We start from the raw sequence: 14045 nt of genomic DNA, 5'->3' as shown, positions 1-14045 counted from the left end.
TGCTGAACCATCTCTATAGCATATATATGGTGTGTGTGTGTGTGTGTGTGTGTGTGTGTGTGTATCTGTATTTTTTCCCTTTCCTTTCCTTCAGTGTTAAGATTCAAACTCAGGGCCTTGTATGTGTTAGGAAATGCTCCTCCACTGAGCTGCATCATAGTCCTGTTTTTGTTGTTTCTGAGACACAGTCTTGCTGAGGACATAGCCAAGGCTGGTCTCAAATTTTAGATTCTCTTGCCTCACTCTCTCAGGTATTGGGATGACAGTTGTGTAGCATCTTGCACAGATGTAAAGCTTTTTTTTTTTTAAGGTGTTGCATTTCTTTACACATTAGTATGTAGATGAAAATACATAGAATGAGCTCTCTGCAACATTTACCATACTAACACTGGTTTTCAAATGAGATTTGAAGTGTTCAGTTAGGGCATTTTCTTTATTTATATTTTTATGAACAGAATGATTTTAGGTACCAATAAATTTAATTTTTTTCAGGTATATATAACCAAAAAATAAATATGTTTTAGTAAATTCCTGATTATGTTATTCATCCATTGTTAATAATTGTAGCTGAGGTGGAGGGGTCAAGGTTTGAAAAAGGTTTACTTTGTGTGTATGTGTTTTTAAAAAAATTATTGAATAAAAATTGTAAGTATGTATAAACTTTCATTAAATTAATTTTTGAAAATGAGCCTGTATTATGGAAATTTCTTTTTGAGATAGGGTCTGCTATGTCCTCCTGTGTGGCTTGGTGTTCTCTGTGAAGCCCAGGGGTTCTTCTCCCCGAGGCTGAACCTCCTGAGTGCTAGATGTGTGCCACCAGTCCATCTTTTTTCTCCTTCTTAGTGAACAGTCTTGATATGTCATCTCATCTCAGCCTCGTAAGCAGCCGTTCCCGACCTTCCTGATGCTGCAGCCTTTAATACAGCTCCTCATGGTGTGGTGACCTCCAGCCATAAATTGATTTTTGTTACTAGCTCGTAACTGTTAATTTTGCCATTGCTATGAATTGTAATGTAAATATCTACTATGCAGGACACCCGGTAGGCGACTCCCAAGGACGTTGTGACACACAGGTTGAGACCCTCTGCTCAAGTGTTAGGATTTTAGTTAGCAATGTCTGCTTGTTCTGTGAGTCATCTTGAGTCAAATTGTCAATGAAAGTATGACTTGCTTATTCATCTCTTTATGTATTCATGTTCTGTTTATGTTTATTCATCTGTCTATACATAGGTAACTGTAAGCATGTGTACAAATACCATTAGGATTTTCACTTTCAGTGATAAGGTAAAGAGTTTTAATTTTTTTCTGGGCAGTGGTAGCACACGCCTTTAATCCCAGTGCTGGGGAGACAGAGGCAAGTTGGTCTTTCTGAGTTTGAGGACAGCCTGGTCTACAAAGCAAATCCAGGACAGCCAAGGCTATGCAGAGAAACCCTGTTTCAAAAAACAAAACAAGGGGCTGGGGAAATGGCTCAGCAGCTAAGAGCATTGTCTGTTTTACTAGAGGTCCTGAGTTCCATTCCCAGAAACCACATGGTGGCTCACAGCCATCTATACTAGGATCTGTTGCCTTCTTCTGGCACACAGGTGTACATGCAGATAGAGCAATCATATGTTAAATGAAAAATAAATAAAAAATAAATACAAAACAAAAAATAAAAAAATTAGTTTTTACTTTCTTTGTGCTCTTTTGTATATGTGGATTTTTGTTTTTAATAGCAAGCATGTATATCATTCTCCTTTTTCTTTCCCAAAGGTGGTTCTTATGAAGAAAAAGAAAAAGGAAAAAAAAATCTGTTAACGTCTTTGAAACTTGAGAAAATCAGTGACAGCTTTTGTTTGTTAATTTATGATTATGTCAGATTTTTCATTGTATTCTAGAATCTGATAAAGGGTATGACATTTTAAGATATGAGACATACTTATCTAGTTAATTTTCTTTAAGTAACACAGGTAATCTTCTACTTTACTATTTTTCTAGAAGTTTGATTGTTTCTATTTTCTTTCCTTTTTTTTTAAGACAGGGTATCTTTGGCTGTCCTGAAACTCACCATGCAGACCAGTATTTAATACAGAATTTATATTCTCAAGCATTTATAAGTAATACAAATACCACTTAATATGGTTTTAAAATCTTAAGTTACTTTAAAATGAAACCACCAAATCTTCCCCTTTAATTATATCATGCAATAAATTTTAATTCTGTGTGATTATGAACAGACTTAATTTTCCTTTTTGTAAGATGGAATTAGTTCTCTAGAGTTAGTGTGAGGAATTGTTTAATTTTTAAAATTAATTTTTTATCATTCTCAACTTTTTGCTAGCATATATAAAGTGATGTATTTCTTTGAGCCGTTTCATACATGTGTATAATGTACTTTGATTATAACATACATCATCACTACCTCTCTCGTCCTGTTCTCCTTTCTTAAGAGTTCCACTTTATGTTTTCCCTTTGGAGGAGATCACCTCCTGCACTCATATAATGAGGTGAATTGTAAAGTTGTTTTATTTTTCAGATATTTGTGTAAGTACAGGGATCTAACTAAGAACTTGGTGGTATTTCTTACCCTTCTGGGTTAGACATGAGGGTTTGCCTGAGTTGCTGTGTTGGACATGGTTTGCTGAGTCTAATTTGTCTTTTTCAAGGGGTGTATGCTTTGATGTATTCACACGAAGGAGACTTTCTTCTTTCTCCCTGCAAACTGTTTCATTAAGAGCTTTCTGCAGGCTGGAGGTGATGGTGCATGCCTTGAATCCCAGCACTCTGGGAGTCAGAAGCAGGTGGATCTCCGTGAATTCAAGGCCAGCCTGGTCTGTGGAGCAAATTCAAGGCAGCGAGGACTGTCTGTTTCAGAAAACAAGGGGGGGGGGGGCTTTCTGTAGTGCTGACTTGGTTGCCATTAAGTGCCTTAATTTGTTTTTGCTTTGAAATACCTTTATTTCTCCATCAGTTTTGAGAGATAGCTTTGCAGGGTAGAGAACTCTTCTTTCACAGTTAATTTACTTTCAGAGCTTGGCATATTTCATTCCATGCTCTTCTGGCTTTTATGGGTATTGATGAAAAGTCTAGGGTAATTCTGATATTTCTTCTTTGTTTGTGAGTTGATACATCTAACCACGATTGAAGCCTCCTCCACTCAGGGTTTTACTATATAGTCCTAGCTGGCTGGCCTGGAACTCAAACTCACAGAGATCTGCTTCCTACGTACTAAAGGCATGTGCTGCTATGCCCAGCTCTGTTTGGTTCTTGACAGGAATTTGAAATGTGATTTTGTTCTAAATATTGTCAGTTTTATTTAATGTTGCTTCTTTGGGCAGAAGCCCCAGTGTATATTTTCTTAAGTTTTTGTTATCATTGATTAAGAATATCTTAAAATTACATGAACCTGAAATTAAAAAATCATTAAGGTTTTAGCAGTATATCAATGATCCACCTTTGCTAGGGGTTGAGAGAAGAATTGACTTTGGGGAATTTATGTTGTAAAGTGTAGGAGGCAGAGGACAGCTTGGAGGCATTGGTGCTCTGCCAATGGATTTTGTGGATTGAACTCAGGTTGTCTGGCTTGGTAGCAAACACCTTTACTGTCTGAGCCATCTGGTGGTATATTCCATTCATTTATTTGATGTGTATGGGTGTGTACCTGCTATGTCGTGTGTGTGTGTGTGTGTGTGTGTGTGTGTGTAAATTAAGAGTACCACTTTGGGAAGCTGGTTTTTCTCCTTCCACCAATTGGGCTCTGGGGACCTAACTCAGGTCATAGAACTTGGTAGGAGGGACATTTGAGCCACCTTGACTGACCAAAAAAAAAAGGTTAAAAATTTCCGTGTGTTGTTCTGGGACTGACACATGGGGCTTTGTACAGAGGCAGGTATGCTACCACCGAGCTTTGTCCCTAGCCCTGTCCCTTTCTGTTTACTTAATGTGTGTGTCTGTGCACCTTGTGAGTACCACAGAGGCCAGAAGAGGGCGGTGGATCCCCTGGAACCGGAGTTACAGACTGCTGTGAGCTACCATGTGCATGTGGGAGGTGGGGCTTTGGAAGGGCATCTATACACACACACACACCTGCCACAGCCTTGTCTTTAAAAGATGAATTTTAGGGGCTGGAGAGAGGGCTCTGTGGTTAAGAGCGCTGTTTGCTTTTCCAGAGGTCCTGAGTTCAGTTCTCAGCAACCACATGGTGGTTCATGACCATCTACACTGGGATCTGATGCCCTCTTCTGGCATGTGAATAGAGCACTCATATACATAAAATAAATAAATCTTAAATGAATTTTTATGTCTTACTCATTTTACATTAAAATTAGTACAATTAAACTGAATGTGGTACTTATGCAAACAATCTTAGCACTTAAGAGGGAAAAACAGGAGGTTTACTCCAAGTTTGAGACCAGCCAGAGCTACAAAATAAATTCCAGACAGCCCAGAAGTAAGAAATTGAAGCTCTGTCTCAAACAGTGAAGTTTAATGTTCTCTTCTACAAATGTATTTTTCATTATAACTTTTAAAAATTCCCAAACACAAATATGCTAGTTCTAAAATCCTTTTATTGTGATGAGACTGTGATACTCAGAATTGTTTGTAGCTTACTGACATTTCAGATATGTGTATGTGCTAAATGTTTATATGTCTTCCTTTTTCATTGCTAAGTCGTATTGAATAGGCTTTTCATATATTTAAAAATACTGATACACATTTTACTCAACAAACATTCTCTGGGTCTCACCATGTACTGGCTTTGGATAATATAATAGTGTACTAAATGAGCAGGGCGCCCACCCTCATAGAATTTACATTTGGCGGCAGAGACAGACCACAGTCTAATAATCACATTAATGAATTTAATATGACAACGCAAGGTATGCTGTGAAAACAGACAGCAGCTGAGTGGTAAGTAGAAGCCTCCGACCTGCCGTAGGCAGAGGAATTATTTTCCTAGAGGAAGGACATCTGAGAAGAGATCTGAAGAGGAAATTACCAGATAAAACTCTTGGGCAGGAGAAACAGCCTGTAGAGAGGCCCTGAGACAGGAGGACAATGTTTCTAAAGAACTGTGAAAAAGCTCGTGAAGCAGTAAAGAGGTGGCCCAATATATGAAGGAATTTAGTGCCAAGGTTGATGACCTGAGTGTGAGCTTGATGACTTAAGTTTGATCCCCCATGAGTCACATGGTGGAAGGGACCCTTCCTTTAATATGTATGCTGTGGCACATGTATTTACCCCTACCCCCAAACACACACAGTCATAAAATAACACCCTTTCCCCATTTAAAGGTAATAAAATTGGATCCACAAGGGATATGGGCAGTGGTTCAGCAAGACCTAGGCAACTAAGCACACATTCTGTACCTGATTGACACTCACGATATGATGGCTAGTGCTTTATTTTTCATTCATTAATTCATCTGTTTATGTATGTATTTTTTGTGGAGCTGGGTAGTCAATCCACACTCTCCCACATGCTAAGTAAGTAGTTTGCTGCTGAGATTCATGCCTGGGGCTTATTTTGGATATTGTAAACTTTTAGTCATGAGAATGTATTTAAGATTGGTAATGCTTGTTATGTACATGTGATCTTTGATGAACTTTAATTTCTTTTACTGGCACTATTAGAATTATACCTAGTGCCAGGAAAAGAAGCCTGCAGATTATGGTTGAAATGATATTGCCTGCTTTTTCCTGTATTGGTTAGTATATCATCTTGGCTGTTAGGTTGGGGCCTCTAAATTGTGATTGGAATGTAAAAGGGCTTGCATGTTGAGGCCATCTGTGGGGGCTGCATTGTCTGAAAGTTGACGAGAGACCATGGCAGATGGTGAGGTCAGAGATTGACTTTTGAGCTTGACATAACGTGCTCACGAAGCTGGAAGAAGAAATCCGAAGACTTGGAAACAGGAAGGAGTGTGCAGTTGTTGAGTTTGGATCAACATCACACATCGGTACACATGGCTGATTTATATCTGAGACTCCTCAGCATTGCCAAAGACAGCAACTTCTGAAAACATTTAGTGTCCCTTTACCTTCTTGACATTTTGGAAAGTTTTTAAAGTCCCATATATTGGAAATTTGCAGGTAATTTTTACATTAGTCAATAAAATTTTTTAAAAAAATTTAGGATACTTTTATAATAGTATTGAAACTTTTTTTCCTTTTAAAAGTGGAACCTGTGTTACAGTTTTTATTTCTCCTTTACACAAATTGTTCATTACTTATTTGGGGAGAAGAAAACTTAACTTTTCATGGGCAATCAGAACTGATTTTCCTCCCTGACATTGATCGATTATCCAGTGTTAGGCAGTGTTTTAGTAACTTCATATGTGTCATCTTGTTTAACAAAGTATAAATGCCCTTAATACTTGGCAGAAAACAGAAATTGAAGCACAGAAATATTATGGTAATGTTCAGTAAACATTTAGGCACCTTTGGCTTTATTGTAAACATTTATCATCTAGGCAACAGATGTGCCAAATTCTGCTAAGAAGATACAAAGAGAATACTAGACAGAATTGCACTTGGCTCTGTCAGGTTCATTGATGTGGCCAAACAATATTTATATTGGTAGCCTCTTACTGTAGTGTTCTGAAATAGTTAGATTCTGTTAACTTACTAATATTTTAACTGTCCCTCTCTCCATGTGATACTGGGGATTTAACCCAGGATCCTGGTAAGCACTGTGGTTATTGAACTTCATCTCCAGCCTTTTGTTAGTTTCTTTTTATTTGCTTGAATACCACAGTTCCATTCAGTAGCCTAGTTTTGAGGAAATATGATACCGTATTAAATACTGAGTACAGAAATGAAGCAGATGCATAGAGACAAGCAGCTGTAGCCATTACACCCATGCTGTGGGCTCAGTGAGGTGGAGAAAAAGGGAGCCCTGTAGCCAAATCTGCCAGCTCCCTTCATTAGTATTTGCTTATGTCTTGTTGGCTAGTGTTAAGTCATAATGTGAGGCAGAAGACCATCTGTGAGAAAGGAGAAGGGAGCATTTTAGTGAACACATTGCCACCTTCAACTTTTTAAGGAAGAGAAAAATAATAGGGAAAAATATCTTCCCTGGATCTATACATAGAAAGCTCATAAAACTTAATGAATTCAAAGCATGTTTTTTATGGAAAAGACTTTTAATATTTTCTGTCATAATTTTATTTTAGTAGGTCATAAAATAATCTAATTTTTATTTTCTATTGTGTATGTTTATGATGTTATTTACCTTTTAAATATTTAAAGTATTTTTATTTGTTCTTTGAGAATTTCATACATGTGTACAATGTATTTTTTAGCATTCAGGTGTCCTTTTCTACTTATAAATTTCTCATATCCCATTGAGTCCGATTCATGTGTAGCTGGCTGTATGTGCATGGGTGTGGGAAAACTGAAAATTTTTTTATTATTAGTGTATGTGATGTGTATGGGTGCACATGGCACAGCGGTCATAGGAAGGTACAACTTTGTGGAGTCAATCTCCTTCTGTCGTTACTTTGGTTCCAGGGTCGTCCAACAAGTACATATACCCTCTCAGCCATCTCTCTGGTACAGGATCTCATGTAGCTCAGGCTACTCTGGAACTTGCTGTCATCCAAGGCTGGCCTTTAATTATTGATCTTTCTACTTTTACGTCCGTGTGTGTGTGTGTGTGTGTGTGTGTGTGTGTGTGTGTGTGTTTTGAGTGCTTTTCTTTTAATCCTAGTGCTTTGAAATTTTAATATACTTTTGTTTCAAGACAATCCAACCATCCATCCATCCATCCATCCATCCATCCATTGGCAGAATTTCAATGTATAGTTTAGGCTGGCCTGGGTCTCACTCTATTAGTTACACTAATATCACACTTGTAATCTCTCTTGCCTCAGCTCCTAAGTGGTGCTATTATAGGCATGAGCTACTGTAGCTGTCAGAGTAATTTTAAAAGAAGATTCGTATGAGACTCTCTCAAAAAATCAAATACAAAAAAAATGAGAAATATTACAGAAGTAGGACAAAGAAACTCCTGAATGCCTTTTCTCAGATTCACCAATTATAAATATTTTATTAATTTCATTTCTTTTGTATATTTCTTAAAAGTTACTTCTCATTATCATGCCCCTCGCCTGCTAAATATTTTAGTGTTTTGTTTTTCTATGAGAAGGGATATTTCAGCTGGGGGTGGGGGGTGGTGCATGCCTGTGATCCCAGTACTCAGGGAGGCAGAGGCAGGCAGATTTCTGTGAATTCCAAGCCAGCCTGGTCTACAGAGCAAGTCCAGGACAGCCAAGGCTACACAGAGAAACCCTGTCTTGAGAAAACACACACACAAACACACACACGCGCGCGCCACAGGATATTTCACATATAGAAAGATTCTATAGCTTATAGACTATTCTCCAGAAATAATATTCTCCAGTGAAATTTGGACCTGGTTGCTGTACCTTTTTTTTTTTTTTTTTTTGACACTAATGAGTTTAGGCCGTTATTTTGAAGAACATCTCTCACTATGTATTTCTTAATTTTTTTTTGTGGTTAAGTTTTGCATGTTGGACAGTAGTGTCTCAGAAATGATACACTTGGGACACATGATGACTTGGGTAATTATTGTTGGCCATTTGGTAACTTTCATCACTAAAGTAGTAGTGGAAAGTTTTTTTTTTACTGGAAAATTTGAATTAAATATTCTGTAAGTAGATATTTCAATGTTATAGTAGTAATATCTTGCTGCACATTTCTAGTGACTAGTGTTAACTTTTGTTGATGATTCTTCCCTCACTGGCGTATTATGATGGTTGTATGGCGAAGGTTTCACCAGATGGCAGAATTCTTTGTATTTACTAGTTGACATTCTAGTGATGCTTTCTATTTTATTTCCCTCTATTATCTCTTAATTATTTTCATGAATGGGTTTATAATCTTATTACTATCTTCAGGGCATTTTGGTCTTCAGTTGCTTCAGTGTGCAGCTGTAAGCTCCTTAAGTTGGTGCTAGTGTACGATTGACATGTGTCTGTCAGTGTTTGAATATTTTGTCCTTTGGAACAATAAAATATGCTAAGTTTAGCTTGTACCTTTCCTGTCTTAGCTTGGAATCAGCCTTTTCTCCAGGAAGCCCTGATGTTTCTTTCAGTGCATTATCTAAAGCAACATTATATAACTCTGCTATACCCCTTGAGAGCAGAGCTGACTTGTGAAATTGTTAGCTGCTTTGAACCCCAGTTTTTATCTGGAATGGAGATACATATTTTTGTAGTGCTGTTCTAAGGATTAATTTAGACAGTCCACTTGCGAGTACATGTCTCAGTAAATGTGACATAAATATTGCCTATTATTACATTACTATTCCCTCTTTTTCCCTTTAACAGGATATTTTAAAGAACTGTTGAAGACGAAGTTTTTTATTTTTGTATGTTTTTAAATGGCTTTACAGAATATTAAATAATAGAGTTTGACATGACGGCAAAAAGTGTAAGTATTTGTAATTTTCAAAAAATAACTTTTTAACGTGAGCCTATGATGTTTGCTATAAAGATTTCCTCACTCCTCTGGTTAACAAAGTTCAAAATGTTACCTGGATTTGTAATTGTTTTTGATTGTGTAGTGTATGAGATAAACTTAATACTATTGAATACAGTATTTTCATGGCTATTATGAGATTCTTATACATTGGTGCCAAGCTGTTCTTTTTCAACAGCTGCAAATTGCTATCTCTAGAAATTTTCCAACTTGGCTCCTTTTCTGGGGATTGTTACAAATTTGTTTTGGTTGCTATTGAGGTACTTGGCCTTACTGAATACATCTCTGCTTTATTTGGCTTAATTTTTTTCTTGGTGTTTGCTCAGGAAATTATGTGTGCTCTGATGTTATTTGGAAACAGGTTGCCACATTCTGTGAGGTTTTCCCTGAAGACTATCTAAACTTTAAGTGTGTTGGAAAACTTATGTAACTTCCTCCCCCATTTTTGAATTGTCATTTCTTTCTGTCTCTGTTGTAAAGATGAAGGGATATCTTAGGAATTTACAAGTAGGAATTTAGTAGCCCCCAGGAAGATCAGGCCCCCACAACCTGGCATCTGTCAGGAACTGGAACAGAATTTGTTTTCATGGCTCACTTCTTTCTGGATGTTCCTCATCTGCTTCACTTCTTCCTCTTACCTACTGAAGATATCTTAGGGCCATAGCCATTTTCTCTCTGTCTCTTACCTGAGTGGTAAGGGGCTAGTCTATTCAGAGAGAGAGAGAGATGCAGGAGGGGAAAGAAGCAGTGGGACATTCTTTTGTTGTCACCTCTAATTGCAGACTTTGAGAAAGCATTTCCTGTATGAAGACAGAGAACATTTCTGTTTGTGTGTGTATGTGTACAGTTTCCTTTGTCTTTTATATTATACTTTTGAAAATCCTATTAAAAATGTTAAAGAACAAAAAAACCAAAATGTTAAAGAGCCAGTTATGGAAGTGTATGGCTATAATCCCAACTACTCAGGGGACTGAGGCTGGAGGATGAGTTTGAGGCTAGACTAGGCAATATAGCAAGACCCTGTCTCCAATCAAACAAAACCGCCAGTCATCACAGCAAAGCACAATTTAAGGCAAAGATTAAATGTATTGATTCATGTAACTGAAAAGTCAAGAGTTCTCTGGCTTTAAATACCTCTAGGTTTAGAGGATTAAAGGATAGTACTTTATACTGAATGCCACCTCCCATCTTTTAGCTGTATACATGGTAGCATAATGGCTTACTTGAGTCCTGTAGTGCCCCTTTATAAGAAAATAAGGAACTTTTTTAGCTTTTGCTAATCAATTTCAAATTCCACAGATCTAGACAGTGTGTGGAAGGAAATGGGATACCAAAAGTGTGAGGCCTAGAGCAGGAGCCTCTTCTAATAATGTTTCTTACCAGAATTACACAGGTTATGGGATGGACCCTTTTGCAAAGGGGATGAGATAAGGTACTGACATATTTTCTCTGCATCTCATCAAATAATGCTTATTATCCAGTGATAAGATACCAGTTTCCTAATATTACTCATTATGTTTTTCAGATTCTTAAATGTTTTTCTTTATTCCTTTACAATAGTTAAACTTTTATTTATTTGTGTAAGGGTATATCTGTGTTACTTGTTTGTATGGGTAGATCTGTGTTAAGTGTAGTGTGTGTGTGTGTGTGTGTGTGTGTGTGTGTGTGTGTAGGTTCCCACACAATCAGAGGGTACTTGTGCAAGTTGGAGGAAAGCTTTTTGAGGAATTGGTTCTCTCCTTCCATTGTGGATGCCAGGATTGAACTCAGGTCACCAGGCCTGTGTGAGGTGTGTTGACCCATTGAACCATCTCTGTGGCCATATTTGTAAATTTGAAACAAGGTCTTACGTAGCCCAGGTTTGCATTAATGCTTCTCTGCCTCCCAAACGCTACCGATGATTGTGAGCTGCCTGACATGGGTACTGCATATACACACCCTAAACCACTGAGCCATCTTTCCAGCGTGGGAAAGAACATTTTAAAATGCCTTCCCTAGCCAACTTTTTTACTTTTAAGTAATGTACGTTGAGTATTTAAACTACAAAGTCTAAAAGCAGAATTTAATATGTACTTTAATTTTTAAATGTGATTTGGTAGTATTTTTAAGAACTTTACATTAAAATACCTTCTTTCTAAGATTAAAATCAGGCCAGGTGGTGGTTGTGCATGCTTTTAATCAGTGCCAGCACCCGGTAGGCAGAGGCAGGTGGAGTTCTGTGAGTTTGAGGTTGCCTGGTCTACAGAGTAAGTTCCAAGACAGCCAGGACTACACAGAGAAACACTGTCTCGAAAACAAAACAAAAACAACAAACAAACCAAAAGGTTAAAATTAGGCTGTCATGTTGAGACACAGTTGGCCTTTCAGTTTAACTGTATAATTAAAGCATGGGTGTGTAAGTGTGGATTTGTTTGCTGCTTATGATGCAGAAACTGGATGAAGAGCAGCTGTTTAAACCTAACAGTAACCCAGTAACTGACAGCTCCACTGTGAACATGTGGTTTTTGTTGAGGTTTTTTTTTTAACTGTTATTTTTATAAAATAAGAACAATGTAAAACAACTCTCCTGAAGTTACTGTGTGTATTAAATGGTCCTATGATAATCATGGGTGAATATATTTAAAAGAAGTCTTTGTCATATTTGCTTTTTTTTTTCAAAGTAGGTCAGACTACAGTTTTGACTTCTCCTTATAGCAGAAGCCCTTACAGTGTTGGGTGGGCTCCTTAGTAACCGATTTCAGTTGCTTAAATGTTTAGCATTATATTTGTGAGCAATCCGGGAGAGCCATGATGTGGCTATTTTTAGAATTTTTTTTTTTTAAAGACTAACTAAACTTAAATCTCAGTGCAAAGTATCTATACCATTAAATAGTATTGAGAAGCTAGTTTCTAGCTATCTCAGTGTCCATTTCTGTCATAAAATTTGATTGTGGGTGCTGTTTATCTATTGTATCAGAATTACTTGGCTGTGTTAAATTATATATATAGAAATATTTTAAGCTGGGCGTTGGCGAATGCCTTTAATCCCAACACTCAGTGGGGCAGAGGCAGGTGGATCTCTGGGTTCAAGGATAGCCTGGCCTACAGAGTGAGTTCCAGGATAGCCAAGGCTACCCAGAGAAACCCTGTGTCTGAGAGAGAGAGACAGAGAGACAGAGAGAGAGACAGAGACAGAGAGAGGGGGGGAGAGAGAGAATGAGAGAGAGATATTTTGGTAAAAGGAAACTGCACTTAGTAAAGGAATTTAACTATTGAATAATGAAACCATTAGCTCTTAAACTTAAATTATAAAGGACCAAGTGAGTGCTTAATGGAAGAAATGTATGTAATGTAAAACATTAAATAGTGTGGGGCCTGAAAAGTGGCTCAGCAATTAAGAGAACTGACTGCTCTTCTAGAAGTCTTGGGTTTGATACCCAGCACCCACAAGGCAGCTTACAACTGTAAACTCTTTTGTAAAAACAGTTTCAAAGGATCTGATACTCTCTTCTGCCTCAGTAGGTACCAGGCACACAGGGTTCATAGATAAACCTGTAGGCAAAATACCCAAAATACATGTAAAAATAATAAAAAAATATTAAGTCAAGTCCACAAACTTTCAAAGCTTTGTGTTCTTTAAAATTCTTTTCAGTTGCTGGGTGTGGTAGCAGACACCCTTAATCCTAGCACTTTGGAGGCAGAGGCAGGTAGATCTCTGTGAGTTTGAGGCCAGCTCTGGTCTGCAGAGCACCAGGACAGTCAGAGCTATGATGATGATGATGATGATGATGATGATGATGAGGAGGACAATGATGTAGTAGATGTGGACTGGAGAGATGGCTCAGTGGTTGCTCTTTCAGAGGACCCAGGTCCAATTCCTGGCAGCCACATGGTAATTCACAATGTCTGTAACTCCAGTTCCAGGGAATCCGATGCCCTCATACAAACATACATGTGGACAAACACCAATGCACATAAAAAATTATTTTTAATGATTTAGACGTGTATCAAAAATCAAGATAAGGATCAATAATTTGAGGCCATGTAATGAGTTCTATTCCAGCAAAACTGTTTTAAAGATATCTTTGAAAAGATGTTTTTTTGATTTGGTTTGAGGTCTCAAACTACAAATTTATAATGTTGAAAGCTTGCAGAATATTGCAAGCTTGTAATGTTGCAATAACTCTGTAGTGTGTAAAAACTATAATATATAGTAATAATGAGCTTTTTGTTTTGTTGTTTCTCTGTGTAGCCCTGGCTGTCCTGGAACTAGCTCTGTAGACCAGGCTGGCTTTGAACTTAGAGATTGAACTAAATTTGCTTGTTTGTTCGTTCATTCATTCATTCATTCATTTTTGGTTTGGTTTGGTTTTTTAAGACAGAGTTTTTCTGTGTATCCTTGGTTGTCCTGGACTTGCTTTGTAGGACAGGCTGGCCTTGAACTCACAGAGATCTGCCTGCTTTTGCTTCCCCAAGCGCTGGGATTACAGGTGTGCACCACTGTGCCTGCCTGAGCTAAGTTTTTTAATCTTAAAAAATTATTTTGTGTATATTGATGTGGGGGACGACCTGAATGCCACA

General features: G+C 37.6%; 1 protein-coding gene across 15 annotated transcripts in view; it reads left to right on the top strand.

The window, feature by feature from the left end:
* Tfdp2 (transcription factor Dp-2) overlaps positions 1-14045 on the top strand; it is a 125249-nt gene that overhangs the window by 15628 nt on the left and 95576 nt on the right. For 9 of the 15 annotated variants that reach the window (XM_060385474.1, XM_060385476.1, XM_060385480.1 and 6 more), the window contains exon 3: positions 9335-9437. The exons of the other annotated variants lie outside the window; for them this stretch is intronic. In XM_060385474.1, the coding sequence (XP_060241457.1) occupies positions 9423-9437 (15 nt within the window). In that variant the 5' untranslated portion in view covers positions 9335-9422. The remainder of the gene's footprint in view (positions 1-9334; positions 9438-14045) is intronic. 15 annotated transcript variants of the gene reach the window in all.

Source organism: Meriones unguiculatus, chromosome 6 (assembly GCF_030254825.1).
Source record: "Meriones unguiculatus strain TT.TT164.6M chromosome 6, Bangor_MerUng_6.1, whole genome shotgun sequence".
Taxonomy (NCBI): domain Eukaryota; kingdom Metazoa; phylum Chordata; class Mammalia; order Rodentia; family Muridae; genus Meriones; species Meriones unguiculatus.
This window is presented reverse-complemented; position numbering and strand designations above follow the sequence as displayed.